The 26,067-nt window shown below is 51.2% G+C and overlaps 10 protein-coding genes across 10 annotated transcripts; 5 read left to right on the forward strand and 5 right to left on the reverse strand.

Annotated features, from left to right (window-relative positions):
* Positions 1-680: 680 nt before the first annotated feature.
* Positions 681-2,394, forward strand: BDV17DRAFT_299567 (ferric reductase family protein; the record flags this gene model as incomplete). Its single annotated transcript, XM_073763895.1, has 5 exons — positions 681-985; positions 1,038-1,170; positions 1,216-1,519; positions 1,598-2,110; positions 2,324-2,394. The coding sequence occupies 5 exons, from the start codon at positions 681-683 to the stop codon at positions 2,392-2,394; spliced, it is 1,326 nt and encodes a 441-aa protein (XP_073613481.1).
* On the reverse strand, positions 2,146-4,232 carry BDV17DRAFT_299568 (uncharacterized protein; the record flags this gene model as incomplete). The annotated part of the gene is made up of 2 exons (XM_073763896.1): positions 2,146-4,046; positions 4,097-4,232. 2 exons carry the CDS (start codon positions 4,230-4,232, stop codon positions 2,452-2,454), a joined length of 1,731 nt encoding a protein of 576 aa, XP_073613482.1. The 3' UTR covers positions 2,146-2,451.
* Positions 4,233-4,774: 542 nt separating this feature from the next.
* Positions 4,775-5,933, reverse strand: BDV17DRAFT_149322 (putative ubiquitin carboxyl-terminal hydrolase isozyme L3). Its single transcript, XM_073754452.1, has 2 exons — positions 5,827-5,933; positions 4,775-5,775 (listed from the first exon to the last, which is right to left on the reverse strand). The coding sequence occupies exons 1-2, from the start codon at positions 5,882-5,884 to the stop codon at positions 5,120-5,122; spliced, it is 714 nt and encodes a 237-aa protein (XP_073613483.1). The 5' UTR covers positions 5,885-5,933; the 3' UTR covers positions 4,775-5,119.
* A 1,270-nt stretch (positions 5,934-7,203) lies between these two features.
* On the reverse strand, positions 7,204-11,223 carry BDV17DRAFT_268805 (hybrid sensor histidine kinase/response regulator). The gene is made up of 2 exons (XM_073758507.1): positions 7,814-11,223; positions 7,204-7,764 (listed from the first exon to the last, which is right to left on the reverse strand). The coding sequence occupies exons 1-2, from the start codon at positions 11,028-11,030 to the stop codon at positions 7,520-7,522; spliced, it is 3,462 nt and encodes a 1,153-aa protein (XP_073613484.1). The 5' UTR covers positions 11,031-11,223; the 3' UTR covers positions 7,204-7,519.
* A 1,531-nt stretch (positions 11,224-12,754) lies between these two features.
* Positions 12,755-13,438, forward strand: BDV17DRAFT_293226 (uncharacterized protein; the record flags this gene model as incomplete). The annotated part of the gene is made up of 1 exon (XM_073762546.1): positions 12,755-13,438. One exon carries the CDS (start codon positions 12,755-12,757, stop codon positions 13,436-13,438), a length of 684 nt encoding a protein of 227 aa, XP_073613485.1.
* A 1,461-nt stretch (positions 13,439-14,899) lies between these two features.
* BDV17DRAFT_149353 (metallophosphoesterase family protein) lies at positions 14,900-16,436 on the reverse strand. The gene is made up of 2 exons (XM_073754453.1): positions 16,016-16,436; positions 14,900-15,959 (listed from the first exon to the last, which is right to left on the reverse strand). The coding sequence occupies exons 1-2, from the start codon at positions 16,140-16,142 to the stop codon at positions 14,914-14,916; spliced, it is 1,173 nt and encodes a 390-aa protein (XP_073613486.1). The 5' UTR covers positions 16,143-16,436; the 3' UTR covers positions 14,900-14,913.
* A 1,711-nt stretch (positions 16,437-18,147) lies between these two features.
* BDV17DRAFT_293229 (uncharacterized protein) lies at positions 18,148-19,469 on the reverse strand (the record flags this gene model as incomplete). The annotated part of the gene is made up of 5 exons (XM_073762547.1): positions 18,148-18,607; positions 18,657-19,036; positions 19,098-19,168; positions 19,216-19,252; positions 19,308-19,469. 5 exons carry the CDS (start codon positions 19,467-19,469, stop codon positions 18,148-18,150), a joined length of 1,110 nt encoding a protein of 369 aa, XP_073613487.1.
* A 504-nt stretch (positions 19,470-19,973) lies between these two features.
* BDV17DRAFT_268818 (GMC family oxidoreductase) lies at positions 19,974-22,511 on the forward strand. The gene is made up of 2 exons (XM_073758508.1): positions 19,974-20,279; positions 20,336-22,511. Exons 1-2 carry the CDS (start codon positions 20,031-20,033, stop codon positions 21,950-21,952), a joined length of 1,866 nt encoding a protein of 621 aa, XP_073613488.1. The 5' UTR covers positions 19,974-20,030; the 3' UTR covers positions 21,953-22,511.
* Positions 22,512-24,215: 1,704 nt separating this feature from the next.
* BDV17DRAFT_268821 (uncharacterized protein) lies at positions 24,216-25,112 on the forward strand. The gene is made up of 2 exons (XM_073758509.1): positions 24,216-24,264; positions 24,321-25,112. Exon 2 carries the CDS (start codon positions 24,615-24,617, stop codon positions 24,984-24,986), a length of 372 nt encoding a protein of 123 aa, XP_073613489.1. The 5' UTR covers positions 24,216-24,264; positions 24,321-24,614; the 3' UTR covers positions 24,987-25,112.
* A 125-nt stretch (positions 25,113-25,237) lies between these two features.
* On the forward strand, positions 25,238-25,664 carry BDV17DRAFT_268823 (uncharacterized protein). Its single transcript, XM_073758510.1, has one exon. The coding sequence runs from the start codon at positions 25,277-25,279 to the stop codon at positions 25,499-25,501; it is 225 nt and encodes a 74-aa protein (XP_073613490.1). The 5' UTR covers positions 25,238-25,276; the 3' UTR covers positions 25,502-25,664.
* The last annotated feature ends 403 nt before the right edge of the window (positions 25,665-26,067 follow it).

Here is a 26,067-nt window from a genome sequence, read left to right on the forward strand (position 1 = left end):
CTATAGAGAATGATAGGCAGAAAAAGAGCCGATCCAAACGCCAGATGGCTTGTACAGAAGGTCTTTCATTTCAGGAAGCCAGGGATCTAATTTCGTCCAGAAATGAGGAGATAGAAGCAAGAGGGGGGGGTACCAGCGAAGGTGCTCCTCAAAGTTTAGGTGTACCTGAACGTGCTCCACCAAGATGTTCAGAATGTAATATTCAGGGACATAAGAGAACCAGCTGTCCTACTCGTTTTGGCTTTTAGTTTCTGCAATTTAAATTACTTTTGGCAGTGGTATATTACTTTAAAGTTGATCAAGCATCTAGTTTTAAGGCGTGTGCACGGATGACCCGGGAAGTACGGGTCACCCGGGAATTACGTTATATCGGTCATCCCTGATGACTCAGTTCTTAGTCAGCATTAGGTAGTTAGCTCCCGCCGGCGGCGGTCTCTGAATAGCATCAACTTATCCACTTCCATACTTCACTATAGGCCTGTCGGGTCCCAATTCGCTACAGAGGACCTTATTATACATAAAAAGAAAATGCTTTGATTTACAAGAGCGGTGGCGTACAAGGCTGTCCACTGTGGTTGTACGTATTACTATTAAATCTATTTGCTTTGCACGCCCTTCTCCTAGATCCATTCTTCTTGCCATTATATTGTTAGCGCGAAGTCTCTCATCTCAGGAAGACTATGGACTCGTTAACCGTTTACGCCATTGCTGTTGGTGGTATCTTTGCTGGTCTTACTTTTGTCCGGACATTCTCTGTCCTTGCCAGCTGGAAGGGTTCCGTCTCTGTTTTCTTCTCTCGACATCTGGCACTCCCCTTTCTGGTTCATAGGCATTGGTTTCTAGGACCCTGGACCCGAGCTGACGTTTTGTTTCACGCCTTATACGCTGCAGCCAACATATTTCTTGTCTTTTATAGAATGAAGTCATTGACTGGCGCTGGCCACCAGGCAGCCAAGCTCGCTCTAGTCAACATGATCTTCCCTTTGTCACACGATCCACATTAGCCACCTAGCTGATCTTCTAGGCATAAAGTGGAGTACTTGCTGTAGGATCCACCGTGTAACTGGCTGGATGGCTGTTGCCTTGCTGTCATTTCATGTCATTATGGCGGTTCAAGCCAAGGGATTTACATTTCCACTCCGTGAACTTCAAAACCTCTTCACTATGCTTGTATGATATCTAACATACCATCCTAATTCAACTAAATGGTAACAGGCTACGGTTTCCCTGGGTGTTCTTGTCCTGATCTCTATTCCACGGTTTCGTCAATGGTCCTATGAGATATTTCTTCGAGGACATCAGGTTCTGGCCGGACTTTTTGTCTACGGCACCTGGCAGCATATATCACAGAATCAGTCCATAAGAGCATATGTTTTAATCGCGTTGGGTACTTTTGGAGTGAACTTAATTGTACAGCTGATAACCCTCCTATACCGAAATGGCCTGTTCACAGGGCGTGGTGCCCCACGGGCTATTGTGTCATTCAGCGTGAGGGAAGCTCGCATGGCGGCGTCTGTGGGTGATCCTAAAAAGGACAAGGAGGGCGCTGTGAAACGGAATGGACATGTTGACACGTTATCACCTCCGGATGTGAAAGTTGCCCATATTCGCCTTATCTTACCAAGGCCGGTGAAAGTAGAGGCGGGACAGTATATCAACCTCTGGATGCCATCAGTTAGTCTCTGGTCATGGACGCAGACGCATCCGCTTACGGTCACATCGTGGTCTAAGTGTACCCAGGACACTATGGAGCTCCTGGTGCAGCCACTTTATGGTCTTACTGCAACTCTTCTTCGCTATGCCCCTGCTGCTGTGCAAAGCTCGGTTTCCTTTTTGGCCCTCTTTACTGGCCCTCATGGCACGAGCGAAGACGTCAGTCAATATGGAAGTATAATCGTAATCGCTAGCAGATATGGAATCGCAGCTGCCATTCCGTATCTTAAGAAGATGATTTACGGGTATAATACTTGCACCTCTCAGGTCCGCCGGCTACATTTAGTGTGGCAGGTGGAATCGATCGACGAGATGAAGCCAGCCCTTACTCTACTCAATAACCTCCTGAAAGACGACACCATGGACGAAGGCTATGTTCGTACTGTTCCAAACGCTAGTATGCCCCATCTGGCACTGACAATAACCGTGATATAATCCCGGGCACGGTGCCCAGACGAGAGAAACCTTGGCATCCGCTCCTTAGTAGGCTACGTATGTGTAGCTGATACAGCCTCGTTCTGCCCTTCTTCCCCTGTGCATGCATATTTCATAACAGAGGGCAATAAGGTACATGTCGCGTCGCAGTCCTAGGATTTTGCCGCGACGACAGCAGGCAGTCACAGTTTCACATGCTTACAGCATTCGGTCTCACAATTCTCCGCTGCAATTTTGGAGGGATGAATAGCCTAATTTGGCGTTTGGACTGACTCACTCAGGCTTCTCCAGCTCACGCGAGCGTCATGTGCCAAAAGACTTCATGCATTCATCATCGCTGTCAGCCTCCACTGGCACATCCCCCGCCGGCATAAACTGGATGACGATGTCTAACATGAGTGCTTTTCTGTCGCGGCCAATGACTGGCATCCAGTTATACTCTTCCGTCCATATACAACGTGGATCCTGCATCATCGGAAGGATCTCGCCCGTTTGCATATTTTCGAAGTCGAAGGACACCAGACGCTCCTTGTGGTGCCTTTGCAGCCTTACAAAAGGCCCTGCCACGATCCTCATCCGATCGTCAAGCCTGTACTTGCGGAGGCACCGGGAACGAAATACTGTCGATACTAGCAAGCACGTCTTCCACGTATAATAGTCGACAAAATCCAGAATCAGATCATACAGCTCCGGCGGGAGAATGCCTGCTGATTTGGATGCTGCGCGGCGGCTCGCGGCGACTTCGAAGAAGTTGGCGAGCGCCGCGAGCCCGGGGAACAGACTCTGGAGTCTTCGCCTTGTCCCTGTGCAGTTCGTGTTTATAATAAGCTCACCGCGCTGATGCCGTATTTTCATCCCAGGTTTCAGCTCTGGTCGCATGCGCGGATGTGTGCTCACACAATAATCTGCGCGCAGAGGTGAGAGATTGACAGTACCACTAACTTTAACGAAAGGTTTCTCGTCGTCACCGAAGGAGACCTCTGCAAAGGCCGCTTTAAAGAGCGACAGGACAACAATCTGAAAGTTGGCGCGTCCCTGCTCAATGCCCCAAGTAACGGCCTTTGTGATGGCCTCTCCATCAATCACCAGTACAAGGCTAACAAGCACATCCTCGAGCCAGTACATTGTCTCCGTGGGTGACGCCCCTGGAGGCTCGCCCGGTCGGTGGGACGGGGAGCCAAATTCCAGCAACGGAGCGCTATCACCAGCCCACTCTTCGTCAAGCCATCCAGGTGACTTGGGTAAGTGGTTTAACTTGCAGTCTGACATTTCGCAAGTTCGAGGGTTACACCGCTGAGCGGGAAAAGAGTGGAATGTGGCCTGACTAGACGCAATTGAGACGAGAGCAAATGCCAACTCGCGGAAAGGAAACGAGTCCGGGCTCCACTCCATCCCAAATCTGATGATCTCGTCCTTATACTGAATAAGCGTACTAGCCATAATGAATGTGAGAAACGCCTTTCGCGCCTCCGTAAGGTATGTCCTCGGGGTCACAAGGCGAAAGTTGTATTCAATCTTTCGGTTCCGCTCAGGAAGCTCCAAAGCTGGCGAGGCTATATGCTCTTCCGGGCAGACATCGAGGGAGATGGTAAGCTTGTCCGGATAAATGCTGTCTACAATAGCGCGAAGCCATAGTTCGTCCTGGCGCGGGATATTTCCCAACTTCCAATGTATGCTGTGGTCCATGGTAAAGACTTCATAGTCGAGATTGATGATGTAAGAGTACTCAACATGAAAGTACTCAACATGGTTACCCAGCCGCGGGAACTCGGAAGGAAGCGTCCGGAACTCGCGAAACTGCGAATAGTCGGGTTTGAAGCCATCGCGAATCTCGTAGACATGACTTTCAAGGGCATTTTCCCTGGCCGCATACTCGGCTCGCATCGACTCGAGCCATTCTGCAAATCTTTAGTATAATGTAAGGCACGGATAGTCCCTCACGGCGTACTATGGTATTCCTTCGGATCGGTGGGGATGCTTGCGATAATTTTGGCGCCAAGGCCCTCGAAGTAGCTGTCGAGCCGGTGATAGCGAATGTAATAGCGCCTGCGGAAGCGCACTATCTCAAGCCCTCGAGTTCCCATTGCGATCGTGCTGGACAATTCGGTTCTCCTTTGGCGGGCTCCCTTTGACAGAAAGAAAGAGCATACCAATATTTAGCGGGTGGTAGATACTTGGCAAAATGGGGCAGGTTTTTCGCCCATTCCAGCGCGCCACGACCACCGATCGTTGCGGAGGTGGATACAGGGGTCAGGAGTGACTCCATTGGCCCATTGTGGATCCAAGCTACTGTGTGATGTGAATCTCCCGCGGAAATAGCTCCGCCGGGAGCGGTGATCAGCTGTCGGAGCATACTGCCATCCGGTACCGCCTGCCCCTAGGGGCTCATCTTTGCTTAGTTAAAATTTAGTAAGCTAGTTCTCTTAGATAGGCGGCCTGCCGGCCACCCAATGAGACACACCGTAGATCAGAGCACAGCTTTATTAAGTATCTTGCTCTACGGAATGCATGTTGCTCATATCGAGATTAAAAAGAGAAGAAAAAAAAAAAGAAAAAAAGAAAAGAAAGAACGCCTCTTATTCTTTTCGTATTCAATAATATCATATTTTTTGTGCCTGTTTTTTTTAGAAATATCACGGCTATCCGCACCTGGAGATATTGGCTGAATAAAATGTTCAGGCTAAGCTCTTGGTAGTGGGGCCGAGAAACAATCAGCGTGTGTTTGTTGGTAAAGGCAATTACGAGAACAACTGTATCAAGTCGCCACGTAACTGCTGTTACTTGAACGTTTTCTCGAGCGGTGGACAGACCATTAACGGTTTCACTGTCCCTTTTTATTGGATATTGCTCCACGACCCAGATACAATGATGATAATGTAACTGAGAGCCTCTCGAAGCTATATTTCTCATCATGAGAAATCTCATGGTCAACCTTGTGCCACAGCGTCAGCCCCAGTGATTGCGACGATACTCATCTCATCGCATCCAGTCTGTTCAGCACAATCAAGAAGTCTTGCGCAGTGAGCTCCAGCCCTCGCTCACTTAAGAGATCCTCCCCTTCACCGAGTACTCCTCGGAATAAGGGTCCATTCATCCCTCCATTCAACTCCCACACTTTCCCATCCTTCTGCACGAAGGCCAAGAAATGGTGGTGATTATCCTCTCGAGGTGAGGGGACATTCGAAGATCCACGCGATGCCGCATCCATGTGCGCCTCTTCAAGAAAACTGGAGTCATACAGCAACTGCGCTCGCTCTGTGGGCCCAAGAAGAATAGCTTGTTGACGGAGTGCGTCTATTGCCGTGCCGGGGCGCACATATCGGCCACCTTCCAGGTTGAAGACTACGTGCAGGAGAGCCATCAGCCCACAAGCATGGCCGATAGTCTGTTTCATCCATATAACTGGTTCATTAGGACCTGAACCTTTGTACTCTGATATGGTTGGATTAACTGCTGAGCGGGCAGCTTGATATATAGGCCGGTCCGCCAGGACAATAAGGGCGTGACAGGGTCGGAAATAGCACTCTTGAAGGAATGCTGGAGAGGTTGAGATAATGTCATGAAAGTCGAGATCCCATGAGATCTGGAGATTCTCACAGAGAAGTTTCAGGACATCAGGATTATTCTCTGAGACATTTATCAGTCGTGCTCTTTACATAAAGGAGGTTAAATTTGTACCGAGTGGGATGAAGGTCTTAATGCCATCAATGATTTCTGCCTGAGGCGGTGCAGGCATTTCGAAGGGATTATAATGTGATGAACTTTCTGATGGAGTTTAGTTCAATCGGAAGGAAATTGTGGATCGGTGTCTGCCTTATAGAGAAAGATGGATCGTGGGCGGGGTAGCTCCTCTTTGTCTTACTGGCTTTCACCGCCCAATGCACGACCCCACCTGATGCACGAGTTTGCTTCAAATCGCGAGAGATCACGTACTACGTATGTACTGCCCCTCAATATAGATCATTTCGCTAGCTGATTGGAGTAGTTAACGTAATGCGACATCCTTCTTTTGGGGAAACCTGTGGATGGACCAAAATAGACGTATGCATAAGCTCGATACTGTAATATAAATACAATACTATGTAAATTTCATGTTCAATACAACCAGCAACTCTGTAGCAGCCCTCTTGAAACAGGTGACTCATTAATCTACTTAGACCTAATGCCTTGGCAGTAGGGCTAGAAGGAAACTATCATATGTTTGTCAGTCAAACCGATTTCAAGAATGGCTGTAAAGTCGAGGCACCCTTGCATCAACAATGCTTTCTTGGTGGAGGAATTGTCTCAGCAACTCGTCGTGGAGACACGCTTTCGGGGAGCCTAGGATACGGTCAAAGTCCCTAACCAAGTTGTCCAAACGAGAGATTGTAGCTAGTCGTTGATTACTTTCCTGGCGCAGTAAGGGCTCCAGGGAGCATAGTTCACACGAGTAAATAAAATTAAAGGCTTCTTTTAATATATTTGGCCTGCTGGCGCGATGCTGGCTATTGTTCAAATATACTATTATCAACCAAGCGGCCAACGGCTTCGAGACTGGTTAACCGTCGTGATATCATAATTGGTGGATATTTAGCAAGGATTCGTGTCCCTTTCAGGGTTTTAGAGGTAGCCATAACTGCTTGGCCCGTACCTAGAATCTCACGAATAGTAGAGAGGCATATAGCAGGGATATGTTCAACGTCATATTTGCTATATGCAATGAATGCTAGCGTGCCGACCAGTTTACGCTCTGTATCGAAAAGCAACGTAAACCGTCTTTTAAAGACTGGTAGGCAATCAACCAGCACGATCAGAAGCAGCGAGAGTCTATAACAAGGGACTGTATCTTCTTTCTTTCATGCTTTCTTGTGGTCACTTGTTACCCCATTGATGCAAGGATCGAGCTTATACAGGGTACTATCAACCTCTGCTTAAGCGGAAACGGCGACTGCTTACGAAAGATATAGGGAATCTAAAAGCGGCCAAGAAGATTCTTCTCTAGTTTTAAGCAATGCGAATACGCAAAATTGCTCGAAAAAAAAAAAAAAAAAAAGCAATGATCTGGACTTAGGCAGTGGCCAAACCCGGTCTCCCTGGAAAGTGTCCTGTTTCAGGTGCTCTGAAGGCGCTACTGTTTCGGGCATGGCAAACTTCAGCGCTTTTCAAAACTAGCAGACCTTGCCCAGTAATCCCCAGTGACAGGCTAAGCCTCAACCACAGTAAATAAACACTCAAAAGAGGCGACTTTGACGTATAAAAACTGGCTAGAAACCCCTTAAAAGAATCAATGCAAGATGCGTAGATCTTAAATGCTCCAAGAAGGCTAATTAGTAATACAATATGTACAAGCAAGAATTTACAATCGTGTAGCGTTTTTCACAGGGATATTAAATCATGGGTGACACCCCTCAAGCAGAGACCGTATATCCTGCCGCTTGATCGGTTTCGTCAAAAATGTATCAATTCCAGATGCAAACGCCTCCTTCTGGGCAGCTTCGCTGTCCAGTCCAGTCAAGGCCGTGATCTTCGTCGGGTACCAGCGGGGCTTTGAAGAAGGATGCTCGTCAAAGTATGCCCGCTCTTCCTGGCGGATCGTTCGGCTGGCTTTGAAGCCGTTCATGATGGGCATTGAGATGTCTGGCTTGTTAGCATAAATCAAAATAGAGAATGGAAAGGGGTAGCATACCGATGATGACCAGGATGAACTTTCCTGGATTTGCTCGGACCTTCTCAACAGCTTCTAGCCCATTCCTTGCTGTCTCGCAATCCCAGCCTTCCTTCATCACATACGTGACGAGGATCTTCAAGTTGAGCGGGTTGTCCTCCACCAGTAACGCGCATGGTGTGATATCCTCCGGAGGACTTTCTACGTCTGGTGTTGCGTGACTTTCGCGGCGTGAACTGCTAGCTGAGGTACCGAGTTCCTGGCTATCCTGGCTTCCCAACTTATCCAACGTAGGCCGCTTGCTGATCTTCATCCTGTCGCCCGGCGCATCTCTAGTATCGATATCTAGAGGCAGATGTGACGACTCTGGTACTTCAACCCATCGAGTTTCCTCCTCTCCGTGGGTGCCCTCGCCATGTTGCTGCCTGATACAAAGCTCCAATGTCTTTGCGAGTTTGCGAGGCCCACAAGGTTGGCTAATAAATTCGACAACCGATTTTTGCTCATGCTTCTTCGTCATTGTCTGTGCAAACATGTTGTGCGCAGCTTCGGGGGACTGGCAAATGACAATGAGAGGGGATAGCCCGTCTAGTTGATCGATGTGGAACTGCTGGTTGCGTCGGGCGTCCGGTCCATCTAGATCAGTGTGCACCATCAGGTAGAAATCGCACGGATCGCGGTCACCGTGGAGAGACACTGTCTTGACCGTAAAGTGGAACCAGTCCTCACACACCCGCTTTAACGATTTGTACAGTGTGACATCGCGGTCTGACTCAAGCGAGGAGCCAAACCCTAACAAGCCAATGGTTTTTCCGTACGCTTCCTTCCGTATCAAGCCATATGCCGCGTTCGAAGAGGATCCATCGGATGTATCTGGTAGTGAGGCAAGTTTAAGCGGCACCCCGATGGAGATCTCAGTGCCTTTGTCTTTTTCGGAGCTGACCTCAACGGAGCCCTTGAGCGAGCGAAGTGCTTTCTGGACAATGTATAGTCCGAGTCCACTACCCGGAGCCAGTGTATCTTCTTGCGAAAAGGGTGTGAATAACCTGTTTCGCAGGAACTTTGTGCCGATGCCCTGCCCTGTGTCTTTGACAGTAAGAGTGACAACGTACTGGTCATTAGGCTCCGGGGACCCGTTGGAATCACGGCTGTCGGGACGGGGTGATTCGGCTGCCTTCAGCCCCAAGTAAATATAACCTTGCGAGGTGTACTTGAGCGCATTGCTGAAGACGTTCATCAAGATGCGGCGCCAGCACCCAACCTGGGTGAAGAATTTCCATTCTGCGGCCTCTTGGATATCAAAGATAATGGTAACCCCCTTTCGCTGATGGACAACCTGAGACGCGTCTGCATTCCCCGAATGTCGATGCCGAGCGCGAGGGTGGTGGTAGAAACTGTGACCAGCAAAGACGCTCTCCACGACTTCCTCGAGCACAGAGTCTAACTGTACGTCCTCAAAGACATTCCCACTGCTGCTCGGGGGATTTCGCTCCAGTTTTGATCGACCATGAGAATCTCCATCGCCAGTGTTGCGGCGGTGCCGCTTCTTCAGCTTTGGATCTTGCTTGAACTTGTCGATATAGGTAAAGTCTAGCAGATGGTTGATTGTATCGAGCAATGTCCGCCCGCAAGACTCGATAGTATGGACCATTCCTTGTTGCAGCGCATTCATGGCCGTGTCGCTCAAGATGTCAGCCGTTCCGAGAATGCCATGCAGGGGACTTCGCAGTTCGTGAGAGATACTGGTGACGAGGTCCGCCTTGGCCTTTTCAGCCATTTCCACGTCAAGTCGGTGTACCTCGGCCATGACACTGTTGCCAAACGCGCGAAGATAAGCGAGCTCGTTCTCTGCTGTAAAGACACGCTTGGGCGTATTTGTCCAGACAAGCACACCTGACAACCATCTCGACTTGTGTGAGTCCCAGAGAGGAAGGAAAGTGATGCTGCGGGCACCCCCGAGCGCTTTGTGCAGATCGTGAGCATCCTGCCTGTGTTTCCGCCTTTGTCTTCTCTCGCTTCCCTCTGACCCCTGTGTTCCCGAACTGGCGCTACTGTCATCGGATAACGAGCCGTCCTGAGTGTAGTTAAAGATCTTGCCGTGAGGATACCGATTCATGATCGCCTTTAGCACGACCTCGCGAACAGCATAGGCATTGGGGGGCGCTTGAGCGCGATCGTTGCGATCATTGCGATCGTTGATGGTCGAATACTGTGTCGTGGATGAACCCAAAATCCGGCAGGTGGTGGTGTCGTCCTCCGGGTTGGGAGGGGAAGGCACGGGAGGTGAGGAGCTGCCGCCGCTTTCTGAATCTGTGCTGTCCTCGCTGCTCGACCTCGTCCTCTCCGCCGTGGCTTCGTACCCCACGAGGCCACCGAATGACTCGATTCGCGCATCCAGGAAAACGACCCCCTCCACTTCTATAGACTCACGAACCAAATTCGCGGCCCGAGAGAAGATCCTCTGGAATGATGCCGGGGTGCTGTCGTCGGGCAGTTTATCTCCGGAGTTAGATGCTCGAAACGTTGCCTTGTGGCTCCCGCTTGTCTTCTCGTCTCTGTGGCTTTCTAAATCCTTTTTTTCCTTCGCGGGGCGATGGGGAAGCGGCCGCGTTTGCTTTTCTGTTTCTTGAAGTTGCTGCTGCTCCTCATTCAACTGCCCTTCGACCATCTCGCCCGTTCGCCCGGTTGCAGCCTCCTGGTTTTGAGACTCCAGCCAGGAATCACGGATGGTGGACTTGCCTTCCACGAAGCTTCCTAACCCGTATATCATTCGCTGGGCCTGTCTGTTCTGGTGTTGCGACTGTAGGATGACCAAGTGTTCCGTGACCGTCGCCGCCATATGCTTCATATACTCTATTGACGATTCGTCCAACCCGGATTGGCGAGGCTGGGCATCGAAGATACCGAACGATCCTATTGTGCTTCCCCGAGGGGTCATAATCGGCACCACAGCGCAAAACTGTGCATTGAGAAGCCGGTTAACGAGACTGTGCTTTTTTATGTACCGGCTGTCTCTAGCATCCGATATAACAAGCGCGCCATTAACGATGGCCGGATCATCCGAAGGCTGTGAAAGCGGCAAATCTGCAACCTCGATACAAACACCACTTCCTATCGGTAGTACACAGCATCCCAAGCGGATTTCGTCGCCGGTGGGCGATCCCGTCGCTTCGGCGAGAATGTATTGGTGCGTAGGTCCGAAAAGCGAGATGATTGCCCGCTCGGCGCCCAACCTCATGGCCCCGAGCTGGGCCAGCGATGTCAGGACATTATCGCTCGATGGGGTGGGAACGAAGGAATTTCGACTCGAGTCGTCGAAGGGGGCAAAGGGAAACGAGGCGTGGCCGCGCGGGAGGTATCTTGGTGAGTCAGCAACGTCCTTAGAGCGGCACTGCACTGACTTCTCACCTGTAGAATTCTCGCTCCTTGGTCACATCGAAACATGCGAGTTCGTCTGGTTGGTCGTCTGAAAGCATGCTATCGTGTAGAGTCGTGTTTGAGGGTCATCATCAAGTGTGGCACCGCCAGACGCGAGCTGACTGTGCGAGTACTTAAGATGCCAAAAGGGCTGCGGGCTGATGATATCATTGTCGCTGCTACGTCATCGGTGTTCCTGGCGCTCCACATTTCGCAGGCACAATCGGCTTTTTTCCGTGTGACGAACAGACCAACTAGCGCGCCACTGACATACGTTATACTGTACCAGTCCGAAGTCTGAACAAACGCCCAGTTTTATCTGAAGTGCGGACTTTCAGGAGTCCCGTGGTATAGCGGGCATAAGGGGGTTGAATAGGAAAGGTACGATGAAGCTCGAGTCTGTATCTGAGAACAAGTAGTCTCATTTTTACCAAACTATCAGGCCATCCCAGACTTCTCGTCCTCACTTGATGATCCTTGAGAGCGCGCACAACATATCAACGCTAATCATATGGACATGTACCCTTTCCCTACCAAAAGGGGAAGATCCTGGATGTCGCGAAATTATTGGAGAGTTGAAGGACTTTTTGAACAAACTGTCCGCGACCCGCATGACTCAACAAATTCAGAATCTCATCATAACAGAGGTTGCGTGCAGGCCTGAATACAGTCCCGAGCTTGGCAATTAGTAGGCAACTGACATATGTGGTAGACCACAATGCTAGTTTAGGTATAGGTATACATCCGCGAGCGCAATTACCAAGTTTGCGCTTCATATGACCCTCGACGCTAATCATATAAAGGAAAGGGGGCACTCTAATCGCTGGCATTCGAAGAGATTGATTTGCGCCGTCAAGCTATCGAGTTACCGACCACACCGGAATATATCAATTAGCTCAACGGGAAGCACTGTTTTATCTGGTTAAAAGGGAACGCTGGCGCCGGCAAGTCGACTTTAATGAAGCATGCTTTTGACGTACTTGAATATTAGCGCCATGGAACAGGTGCGTTGATTGCAGTATACTTCCATCATAGATCAGGCTCTACGCTTGAGAAATCTTTCACTGGTCTTCTTCGATCAGTCCTTCACCAGTTGCGCAGCAAAGATACAAATGGCGGTCTCGGTTGAATGACATATATCAGGAGAAGATCGACAAAAATCAGGAGGGGTAGAAATGGAAACTGTATGACTTAACAGGATTTCTTCAAACTTGACGGCCCACAGGGACACTCCATCCTATTATTATCTATCTCAATGCGCTCGATGAAGGAGACCAATCAGAGCTCAGAAGAATACTCGACTACTTTAGCAACCTTGCGCAAGAGGGACTTTTTAGTCTGTGTCTCTCCAGTCGTTACTACCCTTCGATATCCCTCCCGGACTGTCCACAAATATGGGTTGAGCACCAAAACGCGTCGGATATTTCAACATATGTGCAGAACAGATTCAGTAGGGCGTCGGATTTGGTATCCTAACGAGGTCTCGTGGTTGGTTAGGCAGAAAAAGCGTCGGGCGTCTTTCCGTGGGTCGTGCTGGTGACAGAGATGATACTGCAGGCTGAAGAAGCCGGAGAAACAATCGCCAGAAAGCGCGAAATCCTCAACACCGTGCCGTCGGGCCTGAATGAGTTGTTCAACCAGGTTTTCGCAGGGCTGTCTGCCTCAGGGAGGGTTGATACCTTGCAAATCCTGAAATGGGTTTTATGTTCAAAACGGCGACTTTCACCCATCGAACTATATTTTGCTCTGAGCTTGGACAGTATAAGCCCGGCTTTGGCCCTCGATGCCTGGGTGACGTCCGACTCCTATATTTCAGGCCAACGGCCGATTATGCGGCTGGTGCGCAGCAGATCGCGTGGGCTACTACAAGTGATGCACATCCGGAAGGTCTACGGCCACATATCTAGGCCGGTCCATCGCGAAATTGCCTACTTTGGATTCATTCATGGAACTGTAGAGCAGTTTCTGATCCAAGGTGGACAATCCATCTTATACAACGGCCCCCCGAATGATCGGCTGGAAGCCTGGCACGGTCACTTGGCAGAATCATGCATTGCCTATCTTGACAACAGGGAGCTTTGGGACTACGTGAATTCGAATCCAAAACTTGAAAAGCGCGGGGCACGAGAGTTTAGGAACGGAGATATCGCTCTTGACGAGAAGAAGAGCAAAATTGGAAGGGGTACTGAAGACGTTACCGAGAGGCCCGAGATACTTGTACTTGGCTAATCTCCAGATAATAAACCTCTTAAAAACCAGCTCGTATCTGACTACGGGGACAACGAGATATGCGTTCACTTTCCATTCCTTTAGTACGCCGTGAACGCACTCCTATTGCACATAGAAAGGGCCGAGGCAGCAGGGGTCTCACTAAATCATATATTCAATTGACTTGTGGCAAACAACACGGCAGCTTTTAGTACCTGGTTGTTCTTCCTACGGACGCACTTTGCGGCTCATTGAACCCTACAACTTGCGGATGACGGACCTCCTTCTCTTCTACACATCGTGGTGGCGAGTAACGTAACCCGCTGCGCGAGCTATATGCTTTCTTCGCGAATGTATAATGGTGGAGTAAGCCCTCTACTAAGACTAGTAGCCTCCTATAAATATATCGCCTCTTTGCAAATACTCCTGCAATATAACGCTGATACTAATACAGGCGACGGCCTGGGTATGACCGCCCTCCACAATACTGCGCGGGGAGGTCACCGAGGCCGTTGTTTTCTTGCTTCGATGCGGTGCCAATATAAACGCTGTGACAACATTAGGATCAACCGCATTACACCTCGCAGATAGCACCGATATCGAGGGCGAAACAGTCCTTCACATTGCTGCTCGACGCGGTAACTCTTGGTTCATCGATTTTTCTCTCCGCGAGGGGATGTATACAGATACCAGGGACAACCACGGCCAAACCCCACTGCATCTAGCCACCTACTTCGGACATGCATCATGCGTACATTATCTTCTAAGACACGGAGCGGACCCGGAAACCCGGAACCTCGAGGGAAAAGCAGCATTTGAAATTGCGACGGTTCAAGCTGGACGATTCCCTTAGCAGTACTTGGCTATTCTTACTCTTTTCGAGCCATCAGGGCTCAATAAACCCCAAGGCGATATTACCTTTTCGTTTCCGGCAAGGGGTACCTATAGCACTATCACTACACCCCTTTTATTTCTCTTATCAAATCCTTCTTCCCGAGGAGAGCTTTCTGAGTGGAAGGGAATGTTAAAGGCGAAGCCAGCTGCAGCGTCAAAGTCTGAAGCCTCATTAGTGAGTCGATATGTCTTTCTTTGACTACTGACGGCATATTAATTTTCCTTGTAGTATTCTTATTCTTACCTTCAGCCAGGGGAATCCTGGCCCTGAGGCAATGCCACCCATCGATTTCTGATGTCTATCGTGGGTTGGCAAGCTGCACTGGTAACCATGGTACAGAATTTCTTTATACTGATAACAAGTGTTCTACTGATGTTGCTGCTGTGTATATAATCTCTATACATGGTTGACACTTCTTATTAGGTTCCTACAACTACTAACAATCTAGTTTAGCCAGCCATTGAGATGAACGGCAAAAGAACATTTACATGGCGCAAGTTGATTTCTGAGCGCTACGACTCGGATACCCTCTACAATAATAAACGACCCTTCGTGTTCTCCGTTTATTCGTGAGTTTGTGGACTCGATAACATGGCAAGATCTAGGTCATGTCGTTGGGGGTAGCAGGATACAGATCCTCGCCGTATGTTGCATTCAGCGAGACAGCCCCAACAACATCCCCCGACTCCAGCCGGATCCAGGTCTCTAGTTCTCTCTGATCCAGGGCAGATTCGGATACCAGCACTTGTCTCGATCCTCTAATCCAGCTGCCGTATCCTCCATACCCGGTATGCTGGTTGAAACAGAGATTCATGCCATTCCCCTTGACACTCATGCCGGAAATCTGGGCGTCCCATTTATAACACCAGGTATCACCGTGATCATGTCCCGAGAAGAGCCCGAGTACTCCCTCTGTCGCGGCCAAGGCCTCCATGAAGGGGATATCCTGTCCACCGTACGAGCATTCGTCGCTGTTCGTGCCGTCTTCGCACCACCCCTGGGCTTGTTGCGCAAGGGGATAGTCGTCGTTGATTCCGGGTTCTCTGTTTTCGTCGATTCCGTCGACAGTCTGAGCAGCCCAGAAGGCATTGGTTGGGATATGAACAAAAGCGAGAGACGGGATGGTCTTGTTGTACTGAGTCGTTATGGCTTGGCTGGTCTCCTTGAACCAATCGACCACACTGCTATCGACCCAATTTGGTTGAGGGACATCGACTCCTCCTTCATCGCGCTCTTGAAAGTATGCGCCGCCGCGACTGTCGAAGAACCAAAGAAGCAATTTCGGAACAGCCTCGGAGCCAGAGCCATACACTGGCAGGTAGTAGTTGGACACGCCAGCATCTCGGCCAGAGACCACACTCTGCGTACGCGCATTCGGCCATTGCTGCTCGCGCTCCAGGATTTCATGCGCAGACAGATTGAACTGGTGGTCGTGGTTCCCATATGTCGAAGCCCAGGTCAGATCGCGATCAACCAGAGGGCCGACAATCTGATCGATGTACACGGTCGCATTCTCCAGAAAGCCATTCTCGCCGGTAATCAGATCCCCATTCAGGACAACTAGGTCAGGACTTTCGTTGTCGAGAATCTGATTCAAGACTTTGACCGAGTTGCGGTCGGCCTCTGGACCCCACGAGTCCCATGCATCTGTCGCCACGTTAGCTCACCGTCCTCACGGTACGCACTTGACGAGGGGCTGTTACTCTCTCCAAAATGAAGGTCCTCAAAGATGGATATCTGAAAGGTCCCGTCCTGGGAAAACTTCAATGGCGCCAGGGCCTGGGTACCAGACCCGGCAAGCAATGCAGTCGCAACGACAGTTTGCTGCATCTTGATGGCTGTCTTATGAGCTTGACCAGGCCATGAGCTGCCATTAATTTATAAGGAATCAGGGGCTAAAAGTGACCGTGACGTGACCCACGTGCAGGAAGTTGCAACGTCGAATGGCGCCAATAAAAGAACCTGCAGATCTAGCGCCTTTCCATAGTATACCCTGGTGGTCTTGGAAGACGAGATCACACATGGGGGCCAAACCACTGCGATTGCCGTTGGTATAAGGAATGATGCCGTAATTGCGATTAACCAAAACGTGAACGGACTCTGACTTCGGCAACATGGTCCAAGAGCGCGTCTGTTGGGTGGCGTAGACAGCCCTGATGCTATTCTTTTCCGTAGCTTTCTGTGTCCAATGTGCAGACCATCAAGTCCGATTTACGAGGTTTAGTGGATTACCTTGCTTGCGAAGTGGTACGAGAAACTGACAAAGGTCGAGCATGGGTGGTCTTGTCAGCGCTGCTATGAGTCGGGACCAGGGAAATATCAGTCCATTTAGGGGCACTGCGTGGTTGATTCAGGCAAACTGTGCTGTGTCTCCAAACTAGCTACTGTCGCAAAGACATGAAGCGAAAATACCCTGAGCTATCGTAGCCAGTGCGTTGATAGAGAAAATGAACTAGACCAACATCTCCAGGGGCCGATTAATGTCTCTACTGGGCCAGTACCGTAAGCCTCCCAATGCTTGACCATCCTTTCCCAAGTGATCAGCTCGACAGTCTTGTGGTTGACGAGCTTGTTGTCCATATCATAGGCATGCTTGAACACATGGAAAAGTTTGTTGTCAGCAGTGGCACGGCGCTGGGACCATTGGATACTTCCAAAGCCGGATCGGCATTCCAAGGCGTGAGGAGATTTCCGACATAGCACCATCACCCAACGAAATCAGCTTCGCCTTGTCCACATTCACGGCAACACAGACTTCCACCCCAGAAGCGGCGTACACGTCATCGCATCGTATCTTGACGGCGCGAGTGGCTTCGTAGACGCGCTTAGGGGTAGGGGGGATCTTTGCCTTTCCCCACACAGCATCGTGAGTTTTCAGATAGGCAAGGAGGCGGCGGAAGTCCACGAGGTCACTGCGACCATAGGGCCACGCATTCCCCAAGGACGTGCCATCTGAGGGCCGACCGACTCGATAATGCTCCAACTGATCTCTGACCCATCCACCATGAAGGCATCCGGAGCGTGCAGAGTCATAGATCGATGACCAGATCTAGCGCATACTTTGCAAGAAATAGGTTTGTCGTAGCCGAGGTATGGGCGAACCTCAATGTACCTCATCGGACACTCGATCCAAATCGTGCATTGTACTCGCTCATCCACGGGGAAGAAGATAGCTCGTTTGTAGTCTTCTCCGGGTCAGGGAGGCATTGCAGCGAACTGTTTGCAAAGGAGCTTGTGAGTGGGAAAATCCACGGCCTGGCAGGCTTGAAAGCAGTAGCTAGCTGGAACTCTGGCAGCGCGGGCATCGTCGGGCTCGGCCCCTTTTTGCACACTGCGCATTTGTCGTTGGCATTGAAGGCTCCAGGGGCAGGATCGTTTGCAGTGTCGGGTGTGGTTCCCTGTCTGCCCATGAGATTGGAAAGTTAGCCAACTCTCGTGTTTGGTAAAGAGTGTTGGAAGTGATCTCACGAAGGAGGGTCTTGGTGAGCCATTGCTGCTTCAAGCGGTGGGCAATGTGGCCCACGAAGAGGGAAAAGGGTGTAGTTAAGGAGTGTGGGTAGAGAGAGTGTGAAGTTCGTGTTATGTTGAATGGAGAAAGAGAGAAAGAAAAGAAGAAAAGAACGAAGGGAGAGAGGGAGAGAGGGCTTGTGTTGTTGTTGCTGTGGTGGTTGAGCGCAGGCTGAGAAGACAACAACACTGCCAAACGATTTGAGTCTATAGACAGGACATTGAAGTAGAGGTTGACTGCAAGAGCTGTTGGTCTAAAGTGAATATAGTTTCTTTTTAGATGCCCAGATAGACTGATCTTCAAGTAGGATATATTTTGATCACACCATTACCTGTTGCCGTACCGAATGTCAAAGTTCTGAGTGACAGCGATTCCAGGCATATCCTGCTCATGATCCCGGAGACGCTGCTGATCAGACTCTCGTGACTCTTGGTCCATACTCCTCGTCGTGGCAGTCGTGTATTTGCTCTGGAGGTGGTCGTCTCCGACATAGATATTCGTCGATTCCAGAGGGTTCCGGCCAACACGGTTGAGCGAGTAGCCCCCACTCCCACCGAGACGCTCAAAAGCCTGAGGGTCGGAGAGATTGTACGTCCTCTGGTGTGTAGAGAACAGCTTGGGGAACATGCGGGACAGGACGGGCTTGAGGACGGGCATGTTGGCACAGAGAATGGCGAGCTCTGGCTCAGTCACTGTCCAAAGAACGCCCATTTGTACGGAATGCGTAATGTCATTGAAGTCGATGGCCATCAACGCGACCAGTCGGACAATACTGATGATTGAGACGCTGGACAAGATTAGCACTGGGACTGGAAAGCAGGGCAGACCTGACTTACAAAAGGCCCATGCAGAATACAAGACTCAGGGCAATCTTCTTGGCCACACCCAGCTGCAGCTTCCAGATATGCGGAATCGGCAAGGCCATGACCATCAAGTCTGTCACCAGATTCAGAGTTCCTGCCACGACATATGTTGCATTGCGGTTACCGCATCCTCCGCCGGGGATGGTCGTGTCCCAGTTGAATGCCAGAGGCCGGCAGAGGAGCAGGGTCTCGAGCACAACACTGATGGCCCAGAGCCAGACAATCGTCATGGTGATGGCAACGCTTACCCGGAACGATCGCTTCGTGCCGAAGATGTTCAGATAGAAGACCATGATGGACGTCTTCACCAGGGACATGACGATGCCGTACAGCGCTTCGAGAGGAAGGATGGTCTAAAAAAACCCAAACGGTCGGCATTGGACGCAGAAAAACAGTCGGATTGAACTGGATTACCTTGAGCGTGACAACAACGGAGGCTGGATCGACCTCAGTGACATGTCTGCCAGCACCCCCGGCAACGGACACTGGAAGATATCAGCATTGATCATAATCAATCAATCGCGGCTCTTACAGATCCATTGAATTGCGATGAAGATATAGACAATAATCTGTCCACAATCAGCAAATGTACCGTCTTCATATATCTTCGTTTCACAATCGTACGAGCGCAGCAAGGATCAAGTACTCGGCGGCCCCTGGCTTCACCCCGCGCATTCGCAACGACACGAACCTCAAGATGGTGGACAGAGTAGCCAGACTACCAAGGGCTGTGACCGCAATGGTCGGATCCTGCGCCAGAGGCACGTCCAGATCATATGTCTTCATTGTTTGGCGCGATGCATCCAGGACGGCTGGCGAGGGAACCTTCAGGGAAGAGACAGCAGACGAGACGGGGGCTTTCGCCTTTTGGGGCCGCCAGTGGCGCTTCCATGATCATACGAATCCAGAGGGCCGTTTCTGGCCCCTTTGGCAGTGGAGCTGTCAGACAATGTCAGTCTCAACCACACGGAACACCCCGACTGTTCCAAGGTACTGGCTCTCCACCTTGACTCGTGCGCCCGGGCTGCGAAATTCAATCTCACTGGCTGTTTCTGTGAGCTTGTCCGAGCTTTATCACACTTGGCTCGCCACATCCCTGTCAGGGTTAGTCGTGTTGTGCTAGTTGCTGCATTGTTAGGGTTTCATTGGCTGCGGATGGCTTCATCGGCCCCGACACGGCTCGGCCACTCCGCTCGATAGTGCATTCTTCTCCCCGACGATGGTCCCACGTGGCGTGCAAGCATGCCGGCATTGCCATCGGACGCGTCGGGGTGAAGCTGGATCCTCGATAATATCGTCCTCCGTCGCCCCTGCTCGCTCCTTGTCTACGCTGAGTTCCCAGACAAGATGGAAAACCCCGCCGACACTTCAGCCCTCGATGGCTTGGACTCGCAATCATTCGACTTTATCGTCGTTGGCGGTGGTACTGCTGGACTTGTCATCGCCAACCGTCTGACAGAGGATCTTGCGATCAAGGTCCTTGTCCTTGAGGCGGGAAGCAACCGCGTTCAGGACCCTCGTATCGCTATTCCTGGTCTTGCTTCCAGCACTTATTTCGACCCCGAATTTGACTGGTGCATTACCAGTCCGCCACAGGTGAGTCTTTTCAATAATATATTCGACTCTATTCTTAACCCAGATTCCTTACCCAGGACGGACTCAATGGACGCCAGATCGCCGAACCCCGAGGCCGGACACTGGGAGGCTCGTCAGCCATCAACCTGGGCATGGTGATCTACCCCAGCAAGAAAGACGTGGACTCGTGGGAAGAACTCGGCAACCCTGGCTGGAACTGGGCCTCTCTATCGCAATACCTTCGCAAGTCCGAGACTTTCACGCCGCCCACCGCTGAAATCCGCGACCAGCTCTCTCTGGGCTACATTGACCAGACTCTGCAAGGCGGCGATGGCCCAGTCCAAATCTCCTTTGGTGACGGCCCTTTTCCCGCGTTCAACGCAGCTTGGCCCAAGGTCTTTGAGAACCTCAACCACAAGCTCACCGGCGATCCCAAGTCCGGCGTCGCCAAGGGTGCCTTTTGCAATCCTGCCACTATCAACCCGAAAGATAAGAGTCGCAGTCACGCTGGTGTCGCATATTATAATGAAGAGATTGCAAACCGCCCGAATCTGCGGGTTGTTACCGAGGCCACTGTTGAGAAGATTGTGCTGAAGAAGAATCCCGATGGGTCGGTTACTGCGACGGGCGTGCAATTTACTCCCAAGGACGGTATTCGAAGAACTGTTGCCGCTACCACTGAGGTGGTCCTGTCTGCTGGTGCCGTCAAGTCCCCTCAGCTACTAGAGCTGTCTGGCGTTGGCGGTGCTGAGCTGTTGAAACAACACGATATCGAGGTTATGATTGACAATGCAAACGTGGGAGAAAACCTCCAGGAACATGGCTTCGTTCCTTTCAGCTGGGAGATCGCCGATGGCCAACAATCCGGCGAAGCCCTCCGAGACCCAGCAGTGGCCAAGATTGCCATGGAAGCTTGGCAGCAGCATTCTGGCGCTGGTCCTCTTGGTGTTTGCCCTCTGTCTTCAGCTTACATGGCCCTGACGGAGCTCAAAGACGGAGAGTTGAACGGCCTGCTCAGGAAATATCTCGAAGACTACCAGTACCCAAGCCTTCCTGGTCGCGAAGCTCAGTACCGAATCCTACGGCAGATACTAGAAGACAATAACGAGCCCAGCGGACAATACACCCTGGCTCCATTCCAGATCACGCCTGAGAAAGGGCCCAGTCCGAGGGGCATCTTCGGCATGACCGAACCGGAATGTTTCGTCAGTATAGTCTCCGTCCTCAACCGCCCCTTCTCGCGCGGCCACGTCCACATTACCTCGAATGACCCCTACGCACCGCCCGTCTTCGACCCCAAGTTCTTCTCTCACCCTCTCGACCTGGAACTCCACGCCAGACACACCCAGTGGCTCGAAACACTTGCTGCGACAGAGCCAATGGCGTCATTGATCAAGAAAGACGGACGCCGTCTGCACAGCGACAAGCGCGTGGACGACCTAGATACTGCCCGGGAACTGACACGAGACCGCATCGTCGCCCACTATCACGTCACTGGTACAACTGCTATGGCGCCCCGCGAGAGCGGCGGAGTTGTCGACAGCCGGTTGAAGGTTTATGGCGCGACGAACCTGCGTGTCGTGGACGCCGGTATCATGCCTCTCATCCCAAGGGGTAACATTCAAGCAATTGTCTTCGCACTTGCTGAAAAGGCGGCTGATCTCATCAAGGAGGACCTCAAGGCTTCTGTTTAAAATAGCGTTCTTTTGCTGGCAACTGGTGTTTGCGTGAAGTGATCGTGATATATTTGACCGCAAGAGTGTAAAATCCTCGACATGAGAATCTGCAGGCGCCTCCAGTCCGCGCCGTGAATACATTACGTGATTATAGACATGAAAGTCGCCGAATAATCCATACCACCTACGCTTTTCACTTACAGTAGCTTTGTATATCTTGCGACGAAGACCCCGAGGGAGCACTGGCACTCGACTCGTGCGTGGTGCATATCAGCTTATATTGACAGGTGGTGAGTAATTATAAGAACGTATGTACACCCTAGTTGAAAGATCTACACTAGAGGTCGCCCACCGCTTCATTCTCATCGTCTGTGCATTGCCAGCTGCGACCAGTACCGCCCACATGGCGTTAATAGCCACAAATCGGTCTAAACGTCCGGAAGCGATAAGTTCCTTGATGTCCCCAGCTTCTGGCCATCCGGTCGCATACTGTTAAAGTTTGCGTAGTGAGTCACCATAGGCGTCGACAATTTCATGCATTAGGTCCGGGCGAGTGGTGTCGTTGAGCTAGATGCTGGTAGTCGCAACGAGCCCTTCGATGCGGAACTCGTTGGCGTATGCCATTAGGCGTACGAGGACTGGGCATCGTCTGGCTCGTTGGCGATGTCGCTGAGCACGAAAAGGCGTCGTTTTGGGTTCTTCGGCGAGCTTGCATTGCGATTGTGGCGGGAGTTGTACATACAGGACACTATTCCATCGCACAAGTCATCCGTCAGCGCCGGAACTGTGTCAGCTGGTATTATCCTCGGATGCATCATCGCTCCTATCGTTACGTCTAGACTCGGGCGGCGTAATGCCTTTCTGGTTATGTCGCTGTTGATGTGTATTGGTATCACCTTGAAGGCATCAGCTGTGACCCCTTTCTGACAGCTCGTCGTTGGTCGAATTATTGTTTACTCTGGGGTTGGGTTGCCCTCGAACTGTGTGCCGCTCTATCTATCAGAGTGCTCGCATCCACGAATTCGCGGTAAGGCAATTGAATACACGTCTGCTTTGGTAAACTGACAAGAAACAGGTGCATTTCTCGCACTCTACACTTTCTTTAACTCTCTCAGAGTCTTTCTAGAGCAATAGTCGTTTACCTCTCTCGCTCTCGGCGAGACAAGTGGCAGTACCTGTAAGTTGGATAGGGTTCTTTCTTTATTTATATCCTCACATTTGTAGATCGTCATCGTTTACGTGGCGTTCTATGTTTTCCTTCCCGAGGCCGTAAAACGCCTGCTCTGTGTGGAACCACCCCGAGACAATTCCCCAAGAGTTTGAGCTTCTCAAAGCCCAGGACCTTTAACAGCGAGCTCCACCGTGCAACCTCAGTCTTGGACTGCTCAAAGGAACTAACTTGCGTCGAACGATCATCGCCATGAGCGTGCAGACCCTGCAACAAGCCCAGGGCGTCTCGTTCATCCGGAACTTCGTCGTGACCTTCTAAGCAGCTTGGGTTCCCCGATCCATTGAGAAGCGATCCTATGGTGACTGGATGCAGCTTCGCTGTGCATATCTTTACCTTCCTTACCTTCGACAAGATTGGTCGGCGGCCTTTCTTGTTCCTCGGCGCCTTTCTCCTAGCTGGAACGATGGCTGGGCACTGGGGCTGCAACCAGCACGGGAACTGCAGGGAACTACTCCAGCACTGCGGCAGAAGTATCTGTTGCCTTGCTGATTCTGTGATACTGCATCTACGGCTTTACATGGGGGACCGGTTGCTGGGTTGTTGCGGGCGAGGTGGGCACTGGCCAGCTGCGAGAACGGACCCTCTTCCTCGCGTTGATGGGCAGCTTCGTGGCCTCAGTGCCGATCAACTTTGTTATTCCTTACGTGCAGGCTGATCTCGGTGGGGCGGTGACATTCATCTACGGGGCCTATTCGGTCGTTGCCGCTGTCTGGGTGTGGCTGATGGCCCCCGAGACAAAGGATCGGTCGCTTTGAGGAGCTGGATGACATGGTCCAGGCAAGAGTGCCAACAAGAAAGTTCAAGTACCATATCTGCACGGGTTTTGGGGCGGAAACCACCGAGTTGGATCGGATTGACGACAGGGATGACAAGGTCGATGCCGAGTGGGTGGAAAATCGATAGAGGCGCCAATCATGCAAGGAGGAGTCAATATCACGCCCACCTGCAAAGAATTGTTGTCATTGCACATGGAAGTGAACATGATCTTTAATCCTCTCTGGCTATAAGAACCCCTCGATCCTGGGGGAGTTGGGTTGAGATGAACCGGAAAGCACCTTCGCTGGTTTCCTCTCTTCTTCCTAGCTTCTTTGAAAGCCAGGTCAGTTTCGAAACCCCCGTATTCCAACAGCTACTTGGCTGATTCATGTCCCGTAGATCATCCACTTTGCCTTGAAGATCGCACCCCTGTTGTGGTTTACCACTGCTCTTGGAGCAGTTCTCGCCGAGGATGGTCAAGCAGGACGACCAAGCGATGCCTGGAAGCTCGTATCCTCGGTCAACACCAACGGCGTGTACACTGGCAACAGCGAGCAGTGTGTCAATGCAAAGTTACGCCGGAGCAGCCGAGCAAAGATTATTGAGTCGGATATTGGATGGGACAAGTACATCCTCGACACGTTTCGCGAAAGGGACTGCACAGGCGATTTGAAGGACACACCCGCATACGGCATGAAAGCGATCGGCGAGGGGAAGGACAGTTTGGGCTCCAAGCCTCTAGTTAATGCTGTCGATCGCTCAAACGAGCCACTTTGGGTGCTCATTTGGGGTGGTGCTTCCGTTCTCGCGCAAGCACTGTGGCATGTCAACGCGACTCGGTCAGCTTCTGAGATCGAGCAGTTCGTGGGAAAGATCCGCGCATATGCAATTTCCGACGAGGACAACACAGGGACTTGGATCCGTCGAAACTGGCTACAGCTTTTCTACATTACCAATGTCCATCACTTCAACCGGTATGCGGTCGCAGCGTGGGGAGGAAGGTCGGCCAAAATGTACTACCACTTCCCATGCGATGCGGACAACGAGCTGGTCACGCCAGAATGAATCAAGGACAATATCCAAACCAGCGGTGCACTAGGGCTCAAATACCGTAATGCAGAGTTTATCGCTGAAGGCAATACTTCATCGCCGCTGTACATGATTTCGAACGGTCTTTCAGACCCCGAGCATTCCGAGTGCGGCTCATGGGGTGGTCGATACGGACCTGCCGGGTTTGGAGAGGGTCACTTTGCCGACACCGTGGACACGCTGGAAGGACGAACAATCATGGGGTCGCACATCACAGTCTGGCGATGGCGAGAGGTCTTCCAGAGGCACTTCGCCGCGCGCATGAAATGGTCCTCAACTCTCAAGTTCGAGCAAGGCAACCATGCGCCTATCGCAGTCGTGAACGGCGAAACCGGACGCCGCATAATCGAGCTGGAGGTCGGAGCCGGGCGAGAGATCATCCTCGATGCCAGCGACTAGTGCGATCCAGACGATCAGCATCTCAGCTTCAGCTGGTGGCAGTACCGCGAGCCCTCGTCGCACAACAACACCCGCAAGCGCGATGTCGCTAAGCTACAGATCAGCTCTGGGGACTCTGCAACGACCACTGTGACGATCCCACCGACCGAGATCCTTTGACGGCCGGGTCGCAATGCGCGTCCGGAGAGCGACAAGCATCTGCACCTTATTCTGGAGGCGTCGGATGGCGAACTAGTGGCTTATCGCAGGGTCATTTTCACCATTCGTGGCCCTCGTTCAGCTAAAAGGAATCATGACGAGCTGTGAAGAATGAATTGTGAAAGATTTCCTATCCTCTTTAGATGTCCTTGAAACATGCCAGTGGGCTTGGTGGTGCTTCTGTCGACCGAAGGGGCATGAACTTAGGGCTTTCTGGGTCATCTGGTCTGTGTATCCAGTTCCGCGAAGGTTGGGTCTACTAGGGTTTGGTGGTGGCAGGGAAGATCGATTTGCGCGTACCCGATGGCCTTGATTCTCGAACATTATGACGATCCGAAGGGTCATTTAACTGGGCTACCCAACGACACCCGTTGAGTGCCAACAGTGGTAGATATATATTTGCGTATGGCGGTTATCTGCAACGGGGAGACACTTTCAGCATCAAGTGCAGTTGTTCCGT

This window comes from Aspergillus undulatus, assembly GCF_047715775.1.
Source record: "Aspergillus undulatus strain CBS 261.88 unplaced genomic scaffold BDV17scaffold_40, whole genome shotgun sequence".
Taxonomy (NCBI): domain Eukaryota; kingdom Fungi; phylum Ascomycota; class Eurotiomycetes; order Eurotiales; family Aspergillaceae; genus Aspergillus; species Aspergillus undulatus.